The sequence below is a fragment of the Schistocerca serialis genome, chromosome 2 (genome assembly GCF_023864345.2).
Source record: "Schistocerca serialis cubense isolate TAMUIC-IGC-003099 chromosome 2, iqSchSeri2.2, whole genome shotgun sequence".
Lineage (NCBI taxonomy): Eukaryota > Metazoa > Arthropoda > Insecta > Orthoptera > Acrididae > Schistocerca > Schistocerca serialis.
The window spans coordinates 597,956,203-597,976,914 of NC_064639.1; the positions used below are offsets into that span (position 1 = coordinate 597,956,203).

Here is a 20,712-nt window from a genome sequence, read left to right on the forward strand (position 1 = left end):
TACTCAATGTTAACATTTTTTGCATTTGAACCATAGTAACATTTTATTTCACAGTAAAGTAATCTTTTTTGCCAGGCATCAAAGTGCTGTTGTTATTTTCATAAAACTTAATAACCTTTTCAATCATGTTTTTGCCTATCCAATTAAATGCATTTTTTCTTGTGTAATGTACATAAAATTCCCCGTTCTTTTACTGAACCCCTTGTCAAATTAACCGGCATTTTGACACATTAAATTCACCACTAACGTTTGCTCAACTCAAATAATTTGGCATTAAAAAAGATTATCTTAATTTTATACTCTGTTTGAAATATGGCATTTCATTTTTAGCTTTTCTATCCATCATCATATTCAGTTGGTGAATTTTGAGAACTTCCATCTGGTTTAGTACAAATTTTCTTTCGAATTGAAATTTCCAATTCTTTTTGACTAACTGTCACTTTCTCAATTTTTGCATCCAAGACAAAAGGTCTTTTTTGTTCACTCTGTTTTGTAATTTTACTACCAGATGATACACCTGGGATCTCACAAGCTGAATCAACCTTTTTTTTGTGGTTTCTGACAAGCCACAAAATTCTTTAGGCCTATTTTAACTTATCAATATCCTTTCCTATTTTAGTAACAAATATGTTACAATAACATGTTGGACACAGTGATTTTCCTGGTATTATACTTATAAAATTGCTTTTACTTTTAGAATAACGATCGAACATTATTTTTCTCAGACCTTCTATTACAGGCTTCTTACACCTTAAAAGGGTCAAAGCAAGACTGAACAAAAACATGATGAAATACTTTTCAAGTATTTAATTTCAATAGTACTTACAAGTTGATTTAACATCTAAGTCAACTCTTTCAAGTAAAATCACTTCGTTCTTCACTGTAATCTTCAATAAAAGTAGTGTCTTTTGGAAAGACACCACAACACGCTGACAAGCTTCGGTAATAAGAACACGAATAGAACAATGAACCTCCATTTTTCAACTGCATACTTCAAGAATTCACAGTTAAAAAGAGTACAAGTGGACAGATGTTGGTGGAAGACAACACATCGCCTTATACAGACTCGTCTGCAAGCCTGCACAGACTTGCAGATGCTGTCTGCTAAAACTTTCAAAATGGACTCGCTCAACAAATAATCACTGTTCACTTTAATTTGAATTGTTTCCAATTATGTAACAAATATGTTATTCCATTAGCCTACATATCTTTGTTTTTAAAATATATAATATAGAATTTTTTTTCACTGTCAACTGAATCTCAACATTGAAATTCATAATGAAGTTTGATATCACACTGGCCAATTAAGTGTGTAATTTTCAAATTTTTGTCTGACCCCTCAAGATAATGCATGTGAAAAAAATTAATAATTTTTAATTAATGTCTTTTTTAAACAGTAAGCTTCTCATCACTGACACACTATATCAGGGTAACAGCACAAAAAACTAAGGCTGAGAAATCACTCCTCTCGAAAACTACTTTTCTAATTTTTTTAAAACTTGCAACCAATGAATTTGAGCTATTAAAAATATATTACAGAACACACTCATCTAGGTGATAATATCAACAGTGTGCTGAACTAAATTATTTAATATTTGAAAGTCCAAGAGCAACCGATCACTGAATAACTTAAAAAAACTGCAGATGCTTGAAAATGCGAAATATCAAATTTTCTGTGATGGTCAGGCAACCAATTATTTTTTCCTGGACCACTTGGTATGGAATGACTCAACTGCAAGAATTAGTGAGCCTAACCCTAGTGAACTGGGGCAACCCTATGCAAAATAAGAATGTTTTAATTGTTTACATTACAACCAGCTGATCACAAGGGGGGGGGAAAAAAAAAAAAAAAAAAAAAAAAAAAAACCTAGCATTCTGAATTCATATTCTCATGGTTTGCTCATAAAAAATTCTATGGAAGACATTGGCATTTAAGGAAAAAAAGTGCTAAAAGCAGAACAGAATCAAATGGAAAAAGGAATACTGGTACATCCAAAGAGAAAACATGGAAAGAAGCTTCTAGTGAACACAAGGAACTTGTCCAGGCAGGAAAACCTTCCCAGACAGAAGTTCAGAAAAACAATTTCTTACTACCAAAAAATTTGAGAAAGATTTGTATCACATACAAAACAGAAATACTCAATATAACGTTAATTGCCTCCAAAGTGGAATGTTATATGCTACAGCCACATCTGCAATATTTTTAGCAGGATTCAAGATATAAAAAACATTGCAGGAATCTCGGCATGAGTGGCAACCACAGAGCAGGGGAAAATGCTGGGTGCTGGCAATCAAACTGCCATGCACACATGCTGTAGAGGCAACTTCTCGAAAACAGCAATGGACAGTGTTCAGTAGACAGAAATTCAGTTTTCGTACTGTGTTAATTGCACACTCCGAGTTTATGCACTCCTATTTTAAAGACTCCAATCCAGCTGTGTACTTCATATTTTAATTTTTTATATATTCAATCATTTTCAGTAAACTCTTCCAACCAGTTTCTATAATTATTTTAATTTCTTTTTCCCAGTTCAGCTTAATGAATTTTTTTTTAGTGTAATTGAGGTAGTGAAAGTCAGTCTCTCTACCCAGGCAATATCAAGTGGGCAGTATTTTATGGCCCCCTTTGGAAAATTTAGTCTTATTTTATATTTTAAAATTCTGAAAAAAAAAATTTAAACAAATTCTCCAACCAAATTACACAAAGTTTTTTTTAATTTTTCATTTAAACTTAACCCACAAATTAAAGTCTAAGTAGTAGATGTCACTTTTCACAATGAACGCCCCATTCAACATTTTCAGATTCAGTATCCTACTTGTACATCAGCATCATCTTAAAAGGTATGTTTTCAATAAAAGTAAACAAAAATCAACAATATAGAAACTTTATGTAGTGGCCATAAAGTGCATTCCCCCCCCCCCCCTCTCCCACTGATCATGTGTGTTACTGAAAATTTGCGTACATTGCAACATTTAACAGGCACGAAACCAAAGTGAAAATAGGTGTTTCTGACAAACCGAAAATGTACTCTTTTCAGTGGTGGCAACTACAGAAAAAGAAGGCACTGCTAATACTTTTGGTAATGTCAGACTGGTAACACAGCGAATACTTTTGCAATAAATTTTATAATTCACTAATTTTTGGACAGGTGGACAAAATATATTTACAAATGATTATATTTCCAGTGCCTTTTACTCACTACCTGCTCCTTTTCCAATTATGTATAAAATGTGACAATTTTTCTGCAAGTATGAAAAGAAATTTGCTTTGGATACTACTATCAAATCATTTGTTATTTCTATATTCTGAACAAATTGTTGTCAAAATGGCAAGTTGCAAGACTTACTAAATCAGAAAGAATGAGTTGAACTTTTAAGATTTTTCATGCATTTCCAGTTTTGGAGAAAGTGGCCTTGTGTAAAGCGCTAATTGGAGCACAAACTTTGAAGAATTTCGTATATGATCCTTACGTGCATTCCCTACAAATTTCAACAAAATTTAAAAAGGTCTACGTATCCTCTGGACTGGGTCACCTGACACAATGACCCACATATAATGCACATTTACAAATAATGTGGCAACAGTGTGGCACGGACACTTCAGCGTTACCTGCACAAAGCAAGGACATTTTTGGCAAAACTTTAAACTTGTCCTACTACCTACCACAAATAATGCTTCAGTACGGTAAAAACTGAATCATGTAATATCTAGTAACCAGTTTAACTTACAAGAAATTACAGAGTCATATTAAAAAAAAAAAAAAAAAAAAAAAAAAAAAAAAAAAAACTTTATTGTAAAAATGTACAATAGGAATTGTACTTGGAAAGACCTACGAAGACTGTCCCAATTACAGAACAAATGTGTTAGACATAAACCTTATCACATACAAAATTTGAAACTTAAAACGAAACTTATAGACAAATCATGCCATGACATTTTGCAGTTCTTAATCATAATTTCCTTAAGAACTAATGAAATGAACATATACGGAGAGAAAAGGTCAAGCATGACTTATTATCAACCTACTGTACTTTTTATCTACATGTATACTCGTCCAACATTTGCCAGATGGAAGATTTTTTTTCAAATCATTTGTAAATATGAAAACTATACTAAAGATTTACTGAAATTCGGTGACCTCAATACAGCGTGTGAAAACCTAAATACACATAATAAGTCTCCATTTTCCAACAGATACCTGCCCAAGTGGACTCTTGACATTTTGCTCCCACCCTAGACTAAATCTTTGCTCATGTCTTTAGGAAATCTTACAAGATTGAAACAGCTGACAATTCAGTTAATGAAGGAGAATAACACTGAAAGTGACGTCTATAATACTGCAGCGACAAATCCAACAAATTCGGGTCCCTACTCAAAAACTTATCCAAAACCAGCTGTTTTGCTGACAAATCTGTTTCTGTCACTCTAAACATCAGCTGGCCGTAATGCAAGGTGTTTTGGAGAATTATTTTTAAACGATTACATCTGAAGAGAGCAACAACCACACACAATTCCACAACACAATAAGTCTACAAAATAACGCAGCATAACATAAGTAACGGTAATTCGGTTACACATAATTACGAGCACGTAGAAAGTACTTCGGCCGCCATTATAGACACGTAAAGACAGAACATCATTCACGTCAAAAATTAGCCCCCATATTAAGTTTCTTATAACAAAGGTTAATGATTATCAAATAAACTTAAGGCTGTTTAGTGAAAGGTGCAGACCAGCCACCTAACTTTCATCAAACGTCACTTTCAGCTTGCGTTATCTCCATTAGTCTGCCACTCGCCCTAATATCATAACAAGGCAACTAAAAAATTCAGAACGTATGTTGAGAACTTTACCTGCTGCTCTAGACCTGATCCATTTTGATTGGGTACATTACTCATATTACTTCAAAGCAAGACTTTTGTTTAAAACACCCCTTGCAAGCGTTGTCTTTTCACGTAGTTTTCACACAAAGGATATTGACGTTGATGTTCGAAATTTTAGAACTTCTAATCGATCTAAAGCTGAGTGACCGACGTCAGAAAACTATTGTCTACGAAAGTTCTACTGGAATTTCAGAACTCAAGACACAACCGAAATCAGTTTGTTGTTCTATGATTAAAACAAGTCTAAGTGAATAACTCAACAGTAATTACAAAACAAAACATAAGTGTATCGCTGGTGTACGTAGACGTGAAATGCTAAAGCTTAGAAGACTACTAATGGCGGTATCACATCTACTGCTCATACAATACATGCTACCTCTGACGTCACTTTTTCCTTCCCAAATTTTCCATTGACATATTTTAATTCCTATTTATTTCAGTCTCATATTTTTTATTTAGATCAAATTCTTTAGTTCACGTAAGAATTCTGTTATTGTAATCTCATTAGCAAAGAAGCAAATTACTGTTCGAGTAGTTCCATCGACCTCTTGTACAGCGATATATCGACTTGCGAGAGTCGTCGAACTCAATTTCCTGCTGCTTCCGTGTGGGTCTTCAGGAGTGTACGAGTTGGATTGAAAGCTGGTAATTTTAACGTGTGAAGGAAATCTCTTTCAATCGAGATATTCTGTTACTATTCTCACATTTTCCTATTATTTATTTGTGATTATTAAGTTGAGTGAACTGAATTGCATATCAACAGAGATTTTTCGCTAACATGTCCCGTACTTAATTGCAGGTTAGAAATGGGACGTGTGATACGAGCTCAGAGGAAGGGTGCTGGCAGTGTGTTTCGTTCCCACACAAAACACAGGAAAGGGGCGCCAAGACTTCGAGCTTTAGACTTCGCTGAACGCCATGGTTATATTAAAGGAGTTGTTAAGGTAAAAATCAGCGTTTACCTTTCATGCATAGTTCGTAAATGTATAATACACATTTCGTTCTTAAAGTTACGTCAATCTACGTCGGGCATTAGGAATGTTTGAATCTGATCAATACGCTGTGTGACGGCACTGTCATTACTGTACCACAGTTCTTGATTCTGTATTAATGTCTTGGTTTGTATTGACTTGGACCACCAATTCCTTTGTTTAACGTCCCATTGTTATTTTACTATTTGCGGTTTAGCTTCTAGCGAAAGGTGACATTTTTGTTTCTCCTGTCGGTAAGTAAGTGGTGTGTAAAAGTAACGGCCTGGAATGACATACTAGGCATGAATTTCTTTTGTTGTGAGTTCCATAGTGTATGGTCAAGAAAATAACTTCGTCCTTTGTAATGACTATTTAGGTAAATGTCTTCAGCGGCGTAATTAAGACGTGCTTCTCATGGCTATGCTATAAGACCATATACTTAGCTGATAAGTGGTGTTCTATGGCTAGTGTAGCCCTACATATGCTCTCATTTGATCGTGTATAACATATATGTTAAACTCCCTGTAAAGTGGTTATATGTTTAGAATTTTAATTATATATTCGAATTTCTTTGTGCTGTCTGTTGACAAATTGCTTTGTCGGATGATGACAAATTGCTTTCAGGATATCATACATGATCCAGGACGTGGGGCTCCGCTTGCAGTTGTTCACTTCAGGGATCCATACAGATTCAAGACGCGTAAAGAACTCTTTATTGCGCCAGAAGGCATGTACACGGGTCAGTTCCTGTACTGTGGAAAGAAAGGTATAACCTTTTTTAGTAATTTGACTTGCAATGAACCAATTATCTGTTAAGTGTCAACTGTTTGTTTCATGAAGTTGTTTGTAGTGTGTTAATTAATGAATTACGTTTTTTAACCTAGAAATACTGTTGTGTAACAGTTTGATTTCGTTGGTAATTTCCAAGAATGTTTCCCTATTGAAGCCGCAGGCGAAAAACAATATATATCAAACGTGCGATTCTAAACTGATCACGCGATTGTGGTGCCTTGCAGTACGACAAATTATTTGTGAGTTGCTAGGAAAACCCAAACAATTTGTTGGTAGTGAGTGGGATGTCTGGTATTGCAGATGTTTCTTTGGCCGATTGCCTCGTGAAGAATCTAATCCCATGTTTATGCAATGTAGAAAATTGTTTGAGTTTTTGTCGGAAATGTGACACACTACCCAAATTTTTGCGCGACACTGGCAGTCTACCCAGGTTACGGCAAAAAGGGTATGCTTGATGTAGCATAGTCATCAAATGGAATTTCTCGACAATGTCAATGATGAGTGAGGTAGGTAGTTTCCTTTATGATTACTACTATTTTAGTAATGCTCTTCTTTAGTCGTTGCTGTAGTGGCCACCATAAACGTGCTCATAACACCTGCCACCATAATTGCATGATCGATTTAGAATCACATGTTTGATATACAGCAGAATCCTGCTAATACGAACCCCAGTAATCCGAACATTCGGTTAATCTGAATATGAAAAGTGTTAGTGTAAGTATGGAAAATCGTGCGGTAAGCTGCTGTGTACACACACACACACACACACACACACACACACACACACACACACACACACACTATTTAAATTTTCATAGCACAGTAAACATGTATTAGAAAAATTGGCAAGAAAAAATTAGGTTTAAACAATTCATAACAGTGAAAGAAAAGCTGTCAAACTTACTAGGCAGTCTGTTATGACGCATAGCTGCTCCAGTGTCTTGTAAACAGCAAATCAGCACGTGTAACAGTGGGCTGTTGCTCCAAATAACATAGTGCGAGGTAAAGAGCTTCTGCTGCGTCACTGTGTGGCAGCAGCTCTCCTTTGTCAATTTCAGCCTCATTGTCGCTTCAGTCACAGCAGTCCAGTTCTTCCTGGTCTTGTCACAGCAGCAACCAAATCAGTGTCAATAAGGTTCTCCACAAACGCCCCATCAGCTGCCATCCACTCATCTACATCTCCTTCACTAGTTTCGTCACGTCAAGGGATTGTCTGTATCATTTGTAGTAGATTTTCCTCTTCATTTTCAACTAGGTTGTCCTGGAATTGAAGAGATGTCCACAGTTTTCGTAGAGTATTTTGTTAAATATTCTGCCATGCCTCAGTGGCCCAATAAATGACATCCTTCACATTGGTCTTTTTTTTGTTTAGTCCACTAAAGGAATACTATCAGCATTCTTGAAAATAGTTTCCTGTAAATTGGTTTTAATGTTTGCAGTACGCTCTGGTCCACCAGCTGTAGAAGTGGTGTAACATTTAACGGCAAAAACTTCGCCACAATTTCTCCATCACATAATTCCTCAGTGCTGGGGTGAGAACTTATCAATCTTATCTTATCAATCAAAAGTATTGCATTGGGAGACAAATGAGGAAATACGGAAGCGTCCGATCCCACCCGTCTGCTTTGACCCATGACGTCACAAATATGGTGGAAACAAAAACACACACACACACTTTCCACAAGAACCCTAATGACACTAACGGGACAAGCGCGGGAAATGGGGTGTTTTGGGTGGGGGGCAAACTAAATATAAACAAATTTAGACGCCTTGCGTAGCTACAACGTGTAAGTGAAGACAGCCATGCATGAATACCCACCCACCTCCCCAGGGGTCGTAACCCCTGCAACCCATAGAAGATAAAGATGCTTCAGTAGCTGATTAGTGTTTTTTCTTTTTTAAAAAAAAATCTCACGAGATAGAACGAACAGATCAGAAAGATAAATATAATAAACTAAAACAGAAATTCGAGGAAACAGATATTTAAAATAAGTAATAAGTGTTTTTAAATTAAAAAAAAATCTCACGAGATAGAACGAACAGATCAGAAAAGTAAATAAAATAAGATAAAACAGAACTGGAGACAGCCACACTCAAACCAAACTCCGCGCTGTCATGACGTCACACACGACAACACCCTTACGTCACAGGTCAAAGCCGACGCATGGGATCGGACGCTTCTGTTGACCCGTCAAATGATTTTCCTTAGAAAACTGTTCAACAGAGGTAACAAACTGGGCCTGAAACTATTCTTTTAACAGCTTACCATCCATCCTTGCTTTTTTCTGGTTACGATAATATATCGGCAGGGACTTCGTGTTGCAGTTTTTAAAAGCTCTGGGCCAAGCAAATTTGCCTATCAGCATTAAAGGCACCTTGTGATTACCAGCACTGTTGCTACATGCTAACAGTCACATCTCTTATTTTGTCAAACTCCCCTAAGTATTCCTTCACTGCATCATGAGGAGAAGAAAGCTTCTCTCCAGTTATTGTTAGCTTATGGATTCCATGATGTTTTTTGAACCTGTTCAACCAACCCATATTCACACTGACTCGTCACCATTCATTAACGTGTTTGGGTAAACAGCATTCTCATGAACCAGTGCTCCATTCGGAAGAGTTCCTCTTTCTCTTTTCTGTGAAACCAAAGGAAAAGATTAACCCTCTTCATCGTACTGAGACTGTTTCAGAGTCTGCCAAATTATAGTGTGTTTTTTTCCGAAGATGTGGCACAAGTATGTTCAAGTTTCACTCGGTCTTCTTTCAATCGCAAATGGTTGCTTTACCAATACCCAGTGGTGTTGACAGTTTAGACACATTCTCACCAATGTCTATCTGCTTCAAAGCATTCAGTTTTTCTCTGAGGTAATGTATATTTCTGTTTACTTGTGACGAAAATATGTACACAACTAAACCTGAACGAATACAACTGTTACGCATGCCAGCGATTGATAACTAACATAACCTAGCGTTTTGCGAGCCAATTGGCAGTGCACTGGCCTCAGACACAACAAAGGTCTCAACAAGGGCAGGGAGTGAGAGTGAGCCATTGTTCCCACCTGTGTTCCCATTTTTTTTCTACTGCGGTGTACCTACTTATCTGCTTGGTATGCTTCATTCTAGAAATTCAACACCGTAATTCCAGCTAATCCGAACAAGGTCCGGTCCCAATTACTTCGGATTAATGGGACTCTACTGTATATTGTTTGGAGCCTGCGGCTTCAATAGGCAAACATTCTTGGAAATTACCAAAGAGTTATGTTTTTTTTATAATCTGGAAATACTGTTATGTAACAGTTGCATTTCTTGTACATGAGAAAGGTAATGCAATACTGCTATAGTTAAGAGATACATTAATTTTGATGTTATTTGACATATAGCAAGGAAACAAGATACTAAGAATGAATACGAAAAACACTATTTATTGTGTTCTAGATATTGCTTGACATGTTTTACACATTATCTTGAGCAAATCAATGTGTGTTTTGAAATGTTTGGATGACACTTCTTATTCTTTGTTGTCAAGAGTGTACTTAATTAACACGGACTTTTGACAAGAAGGTCCACTATGAATTCTGCTTTGGTCATTAATAAACTCGTTGGTTTTTCCTACCTTTTGTTACTGCAGTGTATTGTAAACTTTTTGAAATGTTTAGTCTCTCATAACTGCACTTGACATTGTTCAGGTGGTAAACTGCGCAGCAGACAGTTCTCCCAATGCAATCAATTTTGCTGCTGATGTTTAAATGAAATATGACCACATGAGACGAGTGAAAATCAGTGCGGATTGTAACACCAGGGGTATTGAAGTATACCTTCTCACGTCAATCAAGTCAGTCAGTCGTGTAAAAGGGGGTTAAAATTTCATAACTTATCTCTAATCCGGTTTGAAGAGCAGTCGCAGAAATGTTGTTTTGGAACATGAATTAGTAGTGGTTGGTTTCCAACCATTTGTTGCCATTCTTATTGCTGATAACAGATTTGGCATATTTGTATTTGGCCAGGATATGAAAACCTTGCAATTGAAGTGGGACTGGCAAATATTGTGGCCACCTGTGGATGTTTTGTGTTTAGCTTTCATGGTTTTACTTTTATTCACTTGTCTGCCCTCAGGAAGAGGCACAATTTTGGTCCACCTTATTTTTATTACAATTTATTTGAAAATAAGTAGTTTCAAGGAATTACTAAAAATGTTAGTGCAAAAAGTATAATCTCTTGAAGAAAAGCAGTTCTTAAGGTCCTGATGGGTTGCTAAAATTTTAGCTAAACATTTGGGTACTTGATCAGGTAAAAGTGCGCTTGTGGTTTGGTGGTTTCTGTGTCGCATGCTGCAGTTGGTAACTGGTTGTGTGGTGAGTGATATGTGAACACAGTATATGTGGCGGATGATTAGACAAAATGGCAGAACCAATGAGAAAAGCATTTGATAAATGTCATGGTGTGGAATGTGTGAAATTTCAGTGTGGCATAATGGAATATAGGCCCTATTGTGCAGAATGTCATCATAAAACAGAATATTCTTAAAATTCAAACTGCACTCTTAAGTTCCAGTATAACCACAACCTCATGAATTATTGCAAAAATGTGCCACAAAGTTCTCGAAACAATTATCTGGCTAATGTTACAGAGCAGCCCCTCCACCACACCCATTTTTCCTCAAGTCACATTCATTGTGTTTTGCAACCCTAACTGTAATGTTTTAACCCAACCTAGAGCTCAGCTCCACTAGAGATCAATCCCTTACCACAGACAGCTTTCCTCCAGTCACATTATTTAATTTCACAACTCGTAGCATAACATTGGAATATGAAAAAGTATCCGAAGGGAATTGTTACATCCAGAGAAACAGACGAAAACCAGTAACCAACTTTATAGCCCACAATAACCAGATCAATACTCACTAATCCTTAGCTTTCACCAAAACAAGTTATTAGATAACAGCGATTCTCATTAGCTACTGACACTTATCACCTGACTTGACACGAACAACAGGATCAAATTGCCAACATCAGCATGCAGTGCAAGAGCTGCCAACACAGCAGGGGCATGTGAATAATTCATCATACTAACCTTCAGAAGTCGGAGTAAAATTGTTACTTTACCTTGAGCAAACTACTGCAAAAAAAGCAAGCTCACACATTTCTAAGAATTACAATTATTTATAAGATGAGAAGGCCAAATTGTGAATATGCCTTGGCAAACCTGTCACACTCAACAATTGTTGTGCCAGTGCCTTGCTGTATTTACAGAATTGTAAATTCTGTGGATCTGGTAAGACTATTTCTCTCTCTCTCTCTCTCTCTCTCTCTCTGTGTGTGTGTGTGTGTGTGTGTGTGTGTGTGTGTGTGTGTGTGTGTGTGTGTCACACACACGGTAAAATTACTAAACAACACCTTGCACTTAAACTTTGTTACTAATTAGATTTAGATTTAAGTACAATGCTTTTCTCACACTGTTTTAAAAACCTTGCAATGGATGAAATTGTATCTCTTGTGTGTGGTGCAGAATTCCACTAGGTGTTGCAACAAATTTTCCGGGCTTGCGATAAATTCCTTGTTCAATTGCTCTAACATTGTGTAAGCATTATATCAACACAGGAGTGTGTTCATTCTTACACAATTTGTGTAAAATCATTTGTTTAAAAAATAGCTGTATAGCTTTTATACAGCTGCTTGATACCGAACTAAGTATATTTCATTATTAGTAACAATTCTCGTACTTCAGCATCAAATAACCTATTTTTGGGAAGCAACAAATTTTATAAAGCCTAGTTACAGTATCCCATGCTGTGCCAGTGGCTGTAGAAACTGTTCAGCATTTTTAGTATAATGTGAAAGTTGTGCAAAAGATTTTGTTAAATGAAAAAATAGTATGTGCTTTGCAGTGATTACATATACACAAATGCAAATTAACAGCAAAAACAAGGAGTAAACAGAAAGCTGTCAATATTAATGTACATACTCCAAAAATATCATTATATTGATATGCAAACACAGTTTTATGTTCAAATGAAGCCACACTCCAACTTATTTTACAAGGCAAGTTTCTTAAAGTTTCTTACATGTTTCATGTCTAGCATTACTGAGGGGTTTTGTGAAAGTATCAACTAATATTTCTTTAGAAGACAGATGTTCAACATTAACAGTCTGACTGCTACTTTCTGACTAAATATTTTTAGAATTTGTCACTAGATTCTTATCTTATCTGGCTGTATGGCTCTTATATCAAATATATTTTAACCTGCTTTGTGACTCATGGATATAACTTAAAATTTTGAATAGCTGTCAGTCATGTAATCAGCTTCACGAGTAGAAAAGTTTGTTTTCTACTAGACCACAAAATTAAAGAATTTTCCATGTGTGTATGAACCAGTTCGAGTATCTGCCACTGATTTTATTACCTAGCCTGCATCACTGAAGGTCATTATTTTTCTGTTGCCGTAGCTAGAGAGAACCAGTTTTTAGCTTATGATTGTTTACCTTTAGATATCTCAACATTTATGACAAGCAAGGGTGTCCAAAGAAATCTAACCAATAGGGGGCAATATTCTAAAATTTTTGGTATAGCTGATCAGTAATTATAACAGTGGAAACTGGCAAGTTGAAATTATAAGGAAAACGATAGATTGCTACTTGCTGTAAAGATGACACGTTGAGTTGCAGACAGGTATAATGAAAAGACTGTTACACATTTAACTTTTGGTCAAAACGAAGGAAAAGGAAAAGACACACACATTCATTCATGAGCAAGCACACCTCATACACACATGATGGTCATCTACGACAGCTTGGTCTGGTCAGAGTTGCAGGAAATGGTCATGTTTGAGATTTGCTTGCTTTGTGCATGCATGCACACTCTCTCTTCTCCTTTTCTGAAGAAGACTTCAGCCGAACGCTAGATGTGTAACAGTCTTTTCATTATGCCTGTCCGCAACTCGACATGTTTTCTTTACAGCGAATAGCAATCCATCAGTTTCCTTACATTGTTGGTTGGTAAGTTTGAGACTTATTGTGCCCTAAGGACTATATCTGAGAGGAAATACAAAAAACTAAGCCTCAAAGAGTTGCTGGGTAATCACTCAATGTTTTTAGGCATGATTTCTTTGATACTTAAGTGATCTGCGTATTTCATTAATATACATAAATTACACCATTTTCTACTATTAATAAGGATATAAGTAAAACTTATTTTATTCATTGATGGGAAAATATATCTTCCTGATTAAATATGGGCAGCCAAGAAGTTACAAACAAGTATTGTCAGTCATATACCAAAAAGTGTGATTGACAATCTGAATTAAAAATTTGACATTGGGAAAAAAGTAAGTTTGTCAGTAGCCTGTTGGGCAACAGAACAAATCAGCAAAAACACTATGCTTACAAAATTTCATATCCAATGATCTCAGCAGATTTATTGCATTATTTTCGTGCCTTCACTTTATCAAAATGCATTTTGAAAGCAATATCTTTTGGGGAAATTGTAGCCCAGGACTAGTATTGCATTAGATGAGATATCCCTTGTGAAACCAGCCTCAAATTAGCAGGTAGAATAGATTTTGAGCCAAGATGACCCTTGTCTTCCAGTTAGATGCATTATTGAAGAACCATGCCAACTGCTATTTCCAGTTGTGCTAGACAGTGTAATATCTAAGGCTTAGAACAATCACAGACAATTGTTGTTAGAAATTGAGAATTTAATGAGCAGATTGCACGAGGGCATGTCTCTGTTGTGGATGCCTATGCTAACAGCCAGTGGCTTTTAAAACAGTGATCATATTTATTAAGGATATAGACAACACAATACATTTTTGTATAAATACCCATTGCCTCCTGATAAAGTACATACAGGGGCCAAATTGAGATTGAGAGTTGTTGACATTGGCTTGTCTTCATTTGTTTCAAATTTCTCAAACTTTTCTTGGCAGATCCAATTTTTTCTCATTTCTGTAATTCCCATGCCAGGTATTAGCTTACCAGTCTTAAATCTTTAGTCTTAAAAAATCTCTTTGAAAGATTTTTGATGTGATTCCAAAACATTTGTCTGTTACAAATAATAGCATATTTTCAGTTTGTTTACATGTCATCTCATCAATTTTTTTATTGCAGTTCTGGCCAGGCATAAGTCCATAAACTGCTTTCTCCATTCTTTTCCAGGAGCTACAAAGTTTTCTGGTGGAATGACAAGATATTTCCTTCCTTGAGGTTTCAATAGAGATGGTGTTAACATGTTTGATCTTAAGGTGCCTTTCAGCTGCCATATATAGAATATCTAATTTGAGCTTATCTGCTGGTGGGAAGGTTTCTTTATAATTATCACCTTGAACTTGAGAGCATCCTTCTATTAGATGTGCCTTTAATGTTTCTGGTGTATGCCAACCCCAAGCTTTATCTTTCATACTCACTTCACATGGAGATATGTGTGCCCTTTGGGGTACCTCTTCCAGTGTATCATAGTGAGTGAATTGTTGTGTAATTGCTTTTCCACTCTTCTTTATTCATCCCTTCCGAAGTTACTGACATTTGTGTGTCTTTGGAAGTCTTCCTTGCAAGTTATAAATAAAATGGTCAGTCCCTTCACTGAATTTGTGATTGACCTTGTAACACTTTGTTGAACTGTGTGATCTATTTTTTGTCATAATATTCATCACCATCAATCACTGTCAAGACCATAAGTATTCATTACCCCTATCTATGATTAAATTTCTTCAGTATGTGAACAGTGTTGTCACAGGTTCTGGAAATCAGGGAATTTCACACACGTCAGGGAAATTTGAAAAAATAAAAAACACTGGAAAAATCTTGTTTTTGTCAGTATATGAAATGGTTGTTTACTGAGGTGTCATGCATGGTCACTGGTTGGGCGCTGTGGAGTACGTGTGCTGCTTCCCTACTCCCTCATTCCTGTTGCTTCTGTTCTTCATACCACTCCCCACGGCTTGCAGTCAGTTCTATCACATCTTGCCACTAGCCTAGCAGCTGCCACCAAGAGGCAGGGAGGTGTGAGGAGTGGTTTTGTTAGATCTGATTCTCTCCAAACACAGTGGCCCAAGACAGCGGTCATGTGTGCCTGAGTGATTTTGTGCACATTTGCTCTCCTTTCCTGATGAAGGCTTTGTCTGAAAATTTAGTTGAGAGAGTGTGATTGTCATTTTTCTATGTGCCTGTTTGCAGCTTGGCAATCATATTTACAGTGAGTTGCTACCTATCCTCATTATTGATTCTGAGTATTTGAACAAATTATACGTTGCGCGGATTGATCATGGTGGTCTAATTTCAACAACATGCTGCCTGTGGCTCGTGAATAGTTGGCCACAAGGTTTGATTTCCACGATGCGCCTAAACTGGAAGCCATTTCTGCGGGTATCTGTAATGGATCAAGTCTGCTGATCTGAAGCCATTCGGTTCCCACTAATGTGCAAGTCCTGCCCATCAGATCTAGTCTCACTGATCCACCCGCTGGCCATGTCTCTTTGTGTGTAGCGTAATGCAGCAGATTTTCATGGTTTATTCATGGACCCAGGACTGGGGTGATCCTCAGAAGGCCAGATGCCATGGGCAACAGATTCCAGGAATTGACTGTCTTACTACAAGTACATTGTGCAGTGTGGTGTTTTATAGACATTTTATTTATTTTAGTACATTTTGGCACTTCAAAAGTAGTTCATATGTTAGTATGGGCAATAAGAAGAAGAAGAAGAAGAAGAAATCATCTGTCACTGGTACTTCATATGCTACTATTGCCGGTCACCTACAGTGTTGGTTTACACGATTGTCCTTCATCTTACACACTTCTTTCAAGGGACCTACTTTTTTCTGAGGTTACTTCTGAAATCAGTGAAGGTATTTTAAATGTGTCTTGCATCTCCAAGGAAATGCATATTTTAGTCACCAAATGTGCTTTAACACCAGTGGTCTTAATGAAATACATATACCTTTTGGCTTGCTTTCTCCATCCAAAAACAGTTCATTACAAAAGGTAATCTTAGTACTTAAGATTTTTGTTCATGCCAGGAAATGCCATCTGCTTCAAAGCTTTTTCAATAGATATTTCCTCATTTGCTCTATTGTTTCCTGTACCTGCAAAGACAAATAGTCAACTTACATCTTAACTTACCCTTGAGAACTCAAAATTCATCAGGAAAAAATGCTCAAACTTGTCTGGAAAACAGGAAATTTCACTTGGGGAAACTTGTAGCAACCCTGGTGAAGTATAGATTATGTGAAAAACTGCTTTTTGTTTAAATTGTAAGGTATTTGTGATTTATGTTCCTCTATCTTCAAATTTGGAAAATTCTCATCCTCCGGGAAACATACATCCCTGCTAGCAGTTATGTGGCACATCTCCCTATCAATGAATCAATAGTCCTTGGTTGCCTGGCAGTAGTCAGTGAATGTCAGTATTTGATATCCTATCTGACTTCTTGCAATGGCGGTTTGGAATGTGAACTATTTCACTGCATCCAAAATCCGAAAGTATGATGAAAGCTATTTCCTGTGCCTACTTCAAATAGTGTTTTATCAGGGTGTATATGTCCCGGGAAAAACTCTGAAATTTTTTCATGCCTGGGAAAATGGGGAGAAACCCAGGATTTCTTAGAATTCTGGGAATTTTTCATTGTTTTAGTTTTCAGTTAAATTTTTGTAGTTTTGACTGGTAAGAACTGATACTCTAACAAATAATTTTGCTTTAGCCCACTACTGCGCATGCTCTTTTCATACAACTTTGAAAAAGGAAGTTCATTCCAAATACTAGCAAAGCTGTGTTCCTTTTGTTTGTATACCTAACAACAACACAGTGCTTCTGTATTGCTAAATAATTCGGAATTTAATTCTTGTTGAGGTGAAAGATTGGAACATGTAAACTTTTTCTCCTTTATTAATGTCATTCACACATAAGCTATTAAAATTGCAGCAAAGTTGAGTTTCAAGGAAATTGTGTGTTCCCGTGCAATTGCTTTTGTTGTGTTGACACAAAACAGATGACTAAAATACAGTAGTACAGTGTGTCCAGTATGTACTGTAACTTAGAAATTTTCTTCCCAAGACCCCCAAATTAATAAGTAATATGTGTTCTACCTGAGAAAGCATTTACACTTGACATCATATGACAGTATTGTGCAACCCAGCTTCTAATGTTGCTGCAGACAATTAGCAAAGCAGTGCTATTAACCTTACCTGTATGTTGTTATGGAATGTAGTAGTGTTCTGACTGCTGCATCATGTGTACAAGCACTTAAATTATTAGCTGTTTGTTATGTCTTAATTTCTCCTCTGGCATTCATTTGTAAAAGTGAAAAGATGGGCCGTGGTTTGGAGTTCAGATTAAATGGAAGGGCCCACTGTAATTCACATACCAAATCATTTGGAAGGTGGGAGACAGTGCATACTTCAATAATTAGACAGTTTGAGATTCTAAAATTAGTTACAATGAAGTGTTTCCAATTGTATATTTCTAATAAAGGTGAAGTTGTAGTGTTAACATGATGGTTTTATACTGGCGTGTTTCTAAATTGGTATGTTGCACCCACCAGCTTCTTTTTCTGGGGGTTTGAATATTTTATGAGCCAGTACTGTTTGACCTGGGGCCCAAACATATTTTATAATGGTCCTTCCCTGTACTTGTCTTCCTGCTGTTTATCTCCTTTGTCAAGTGATGTCATATTTCACTACGGTCTTGGATGCTGGTCAGGTTTCACTCAAGTGTAACCCATCTGGTGAATGTGTGGCAATACCTGTATGGCAGATTTCTATTGCAGAAAAACTGTCCATGTGATGAATCCTTCAGCAGAATGAGTGCGGCACACACCAACGAAATTTACTTGTTACGTCTATTGAAATGGGCAAGCATGAAGTGGAGAAGGTCTCTTTGTTCGATCAGTTAAAATATTAACATTTATGTTTGTTCTGGTACAATAAATGTTTTTATTCTGAATGTCATTGATATAATATCTAGTGTTTGTGTACATGTCCCTGAACTTAAATAAGTGTGTGTAGTGTTTGCAGTAAATTTCATTTGCACTAAAAATTAATGGTGTGTTGCCTCCCTCCCTGCCCCCAGCATATGAAGTATTTTACTCCCAGTAGAGTCTTGACAGTTTCATCACCTTTTTTGTATGTTACAGCAAACTTGCAAATTGGAAATGTGATGCCTGTTGGTACAATGCCAGAAGGGACAATTGTTTGCAACTTAGAGGAGAAAACAGGAGACCGTGGTCGCCTTGCTCGTGTGTCGGGCAATTATGCAACTGTGATTGCGCATAATCCAGACACTAAGAAAACTCGTGTGAAGTTGCCATCAGGTGCAAAGAAAGTTATACCTTCAAACAATCGAGCCATGGTTGGTAGGTATTATTGTAAAACAGTGTAGTGGTCCAGTTTTAGTGGTCAGTGAGACTTGTATGTGTTGAATTAATGTGGACATTCAGTTAAATTTATGCAAATCTCTTCTTCATAAACGTATTAGTGTAACTGTTAGCCTGTTCACGATGATGAATTCTAGAACTGATTCTGAAGCATCATGAGTGTAATATTAGAGGCTCTTTCTGAGTTAATGGGCTAACATCTTTTTTTTTATCTCTCAAAGTATTAGAAGGTAATTCAAAGCATTCTTTATAGCTAAAAGTTGTGTAAAATTTCTTTTATATTTCTTTTACTTATGCAACTGCTTGATTTGGGAAGTAAGAGATGACCATTCCTGGGTCTGTTGTCAATTTTTCTCTGTCGGGTACTTAAGCAGCATTGTAAATGTTTCATGATAAATTACTTTATTCTGTTATTTATTCCATTTACAGGCATTGTTGCTGGAGGTGGAAGAATTGATAAGCCAATTCTTAAAGCTGGGCGTGCATATCATAAATACAAGGCTAAGCGTAATTGCTGGCCTAAAGTAAGAGGAGTAGCTATGAATCCAGTTGAACATCCTCATGGTGGTGGTAACCATCAGCACATTGGAAAAGCTTCAACAGTTAAACGTGGAACTAGTGCTGGTAGAAAGATTGGTCTTATTGCTGCCAGAAGAACTGGAAGGATTCGTGGTGGCAAAACAGACACAAAGAAGGGAGATGATTAAATACTGGTTGTATAAAAATTAAGCAAATAAAATGATTCAAAGATATTAATTGGTTTTTCTGATACATTATTTTTGGCATACCAGGTTTTTCTGTAGTTGACGGCGCATGAATATGTTTGTTATGAAAGTTCTGTTTGGTGTGTGTGTGTGTGTGTGTGTGTGTGTGTTGAGGGAGGGGGGTGGTTTGCATGCAGAAAAGTAAACATGCTCCTGATAGCAAAGTTCTATGGTGCTATGAGTTTCTGAGGGCAGCTGATGCAGAATAGACCATTTGGCTGATTCATAAGTGGAGGATGGCATGTATGTGATGTACAGTTGTTATACCAAACAAATCAGGAATATTTGGCAATAGCCCTGAGCTGTTACTCATTTGATGGGAATATCATCTCTATTTAATTCAATACTTGTGTATATTTATGACAGTAAAAGGAAATCATGGATTTGGGAATGTTCTGATGTGTGAAAATTAGTACAATGTCATTTGTTCATGGTACGTCACAAGCACTAAACATTCACAACAGTCTAGCACCTTTGTAGGTCATTAGTGCAGGTATGAGAGAAGTATGTCACTTTCTGGGAATGAAAGTTCTCATGTAGATGTTGCAATTAAATTATGTTACCGCGCACATATGGTAATTATTTATTTTTAGTAACCTATTTTCTTACTTATCACGTGTCTAAATGTATGTTTTGTAAAATATATTCAGACCCTTAGGTCTTGGGACTTCTATAGGAAACAGATCACTTAAATGAGAAGATGGACCTCCTCAGGTTATTGATACTGAAGTGTTAGATTTGGCTGCATGTGTGGACAGCCTTCATCCCCCACCCATGAGATTTCACGTTGACTTTTTGTCAGGGTGCTTATGACCATGATGTTGAATGGCCCCTCAACCCAGATCATCATCATCATCATGTTACAATTGGTGTGTACAAGATAACTGCGTAAGAAATATTGCTTCAAATTAAATTTAAGTGGTTATCAATTTTAGAAGTG

General features: G+C 36.6%; 2 protein-coding genes across 2 annotated transcripts in view; one reads left to right on the forward strand and one right to left on the reverse strand.

Annotated features, from left to right (window-relative positions):
* Positions 1–5,090, reverse strand: part of LOC126457626 (ATP-dependent RNA helicase DDX3X) — a 166,355-nt gene extending 161,265 nt beyond the window's left edge. The window contains exon 1 of the mRNA XM_050094097.1: positions 4,855–5,090. Within this exon, the coding sequence (XP_049950054.1) occupies positions 4,855–4,899 (45 nt within the window). The 5' untranslated portion in view covers positions 4,900–5,090. The remainder of the gene's footprint in view (positions 1–4,854) is intronic.
* Positions 5,091–5,381: 291 nt separating this feature from the next.
* Positions 5,382–19,760, forward strand: LOC126457627 (60S ribosomal protein L8). The gene is made up of 5 exons (XM_050094098.1): positions 5,382–5,529; positions 5,684–5,828; positions 6,480–6,621; positions 18,769–18,987; positions 19,438–19,760. Exons 2-5 carry the CDS (start codon positions 5,691–5,693, stop codon positions 19,713–19,715), a joined length of 777 nt encoding a protein of 258 aa, XP_049950055.1. The 5' UTR covers positions 5,382–5,529; positions 5,684–5,690; the 3' UTR covers positions 19,716–19,760.
* Positions 19,761–20,712: the final 952 nt, after the last annotated feature.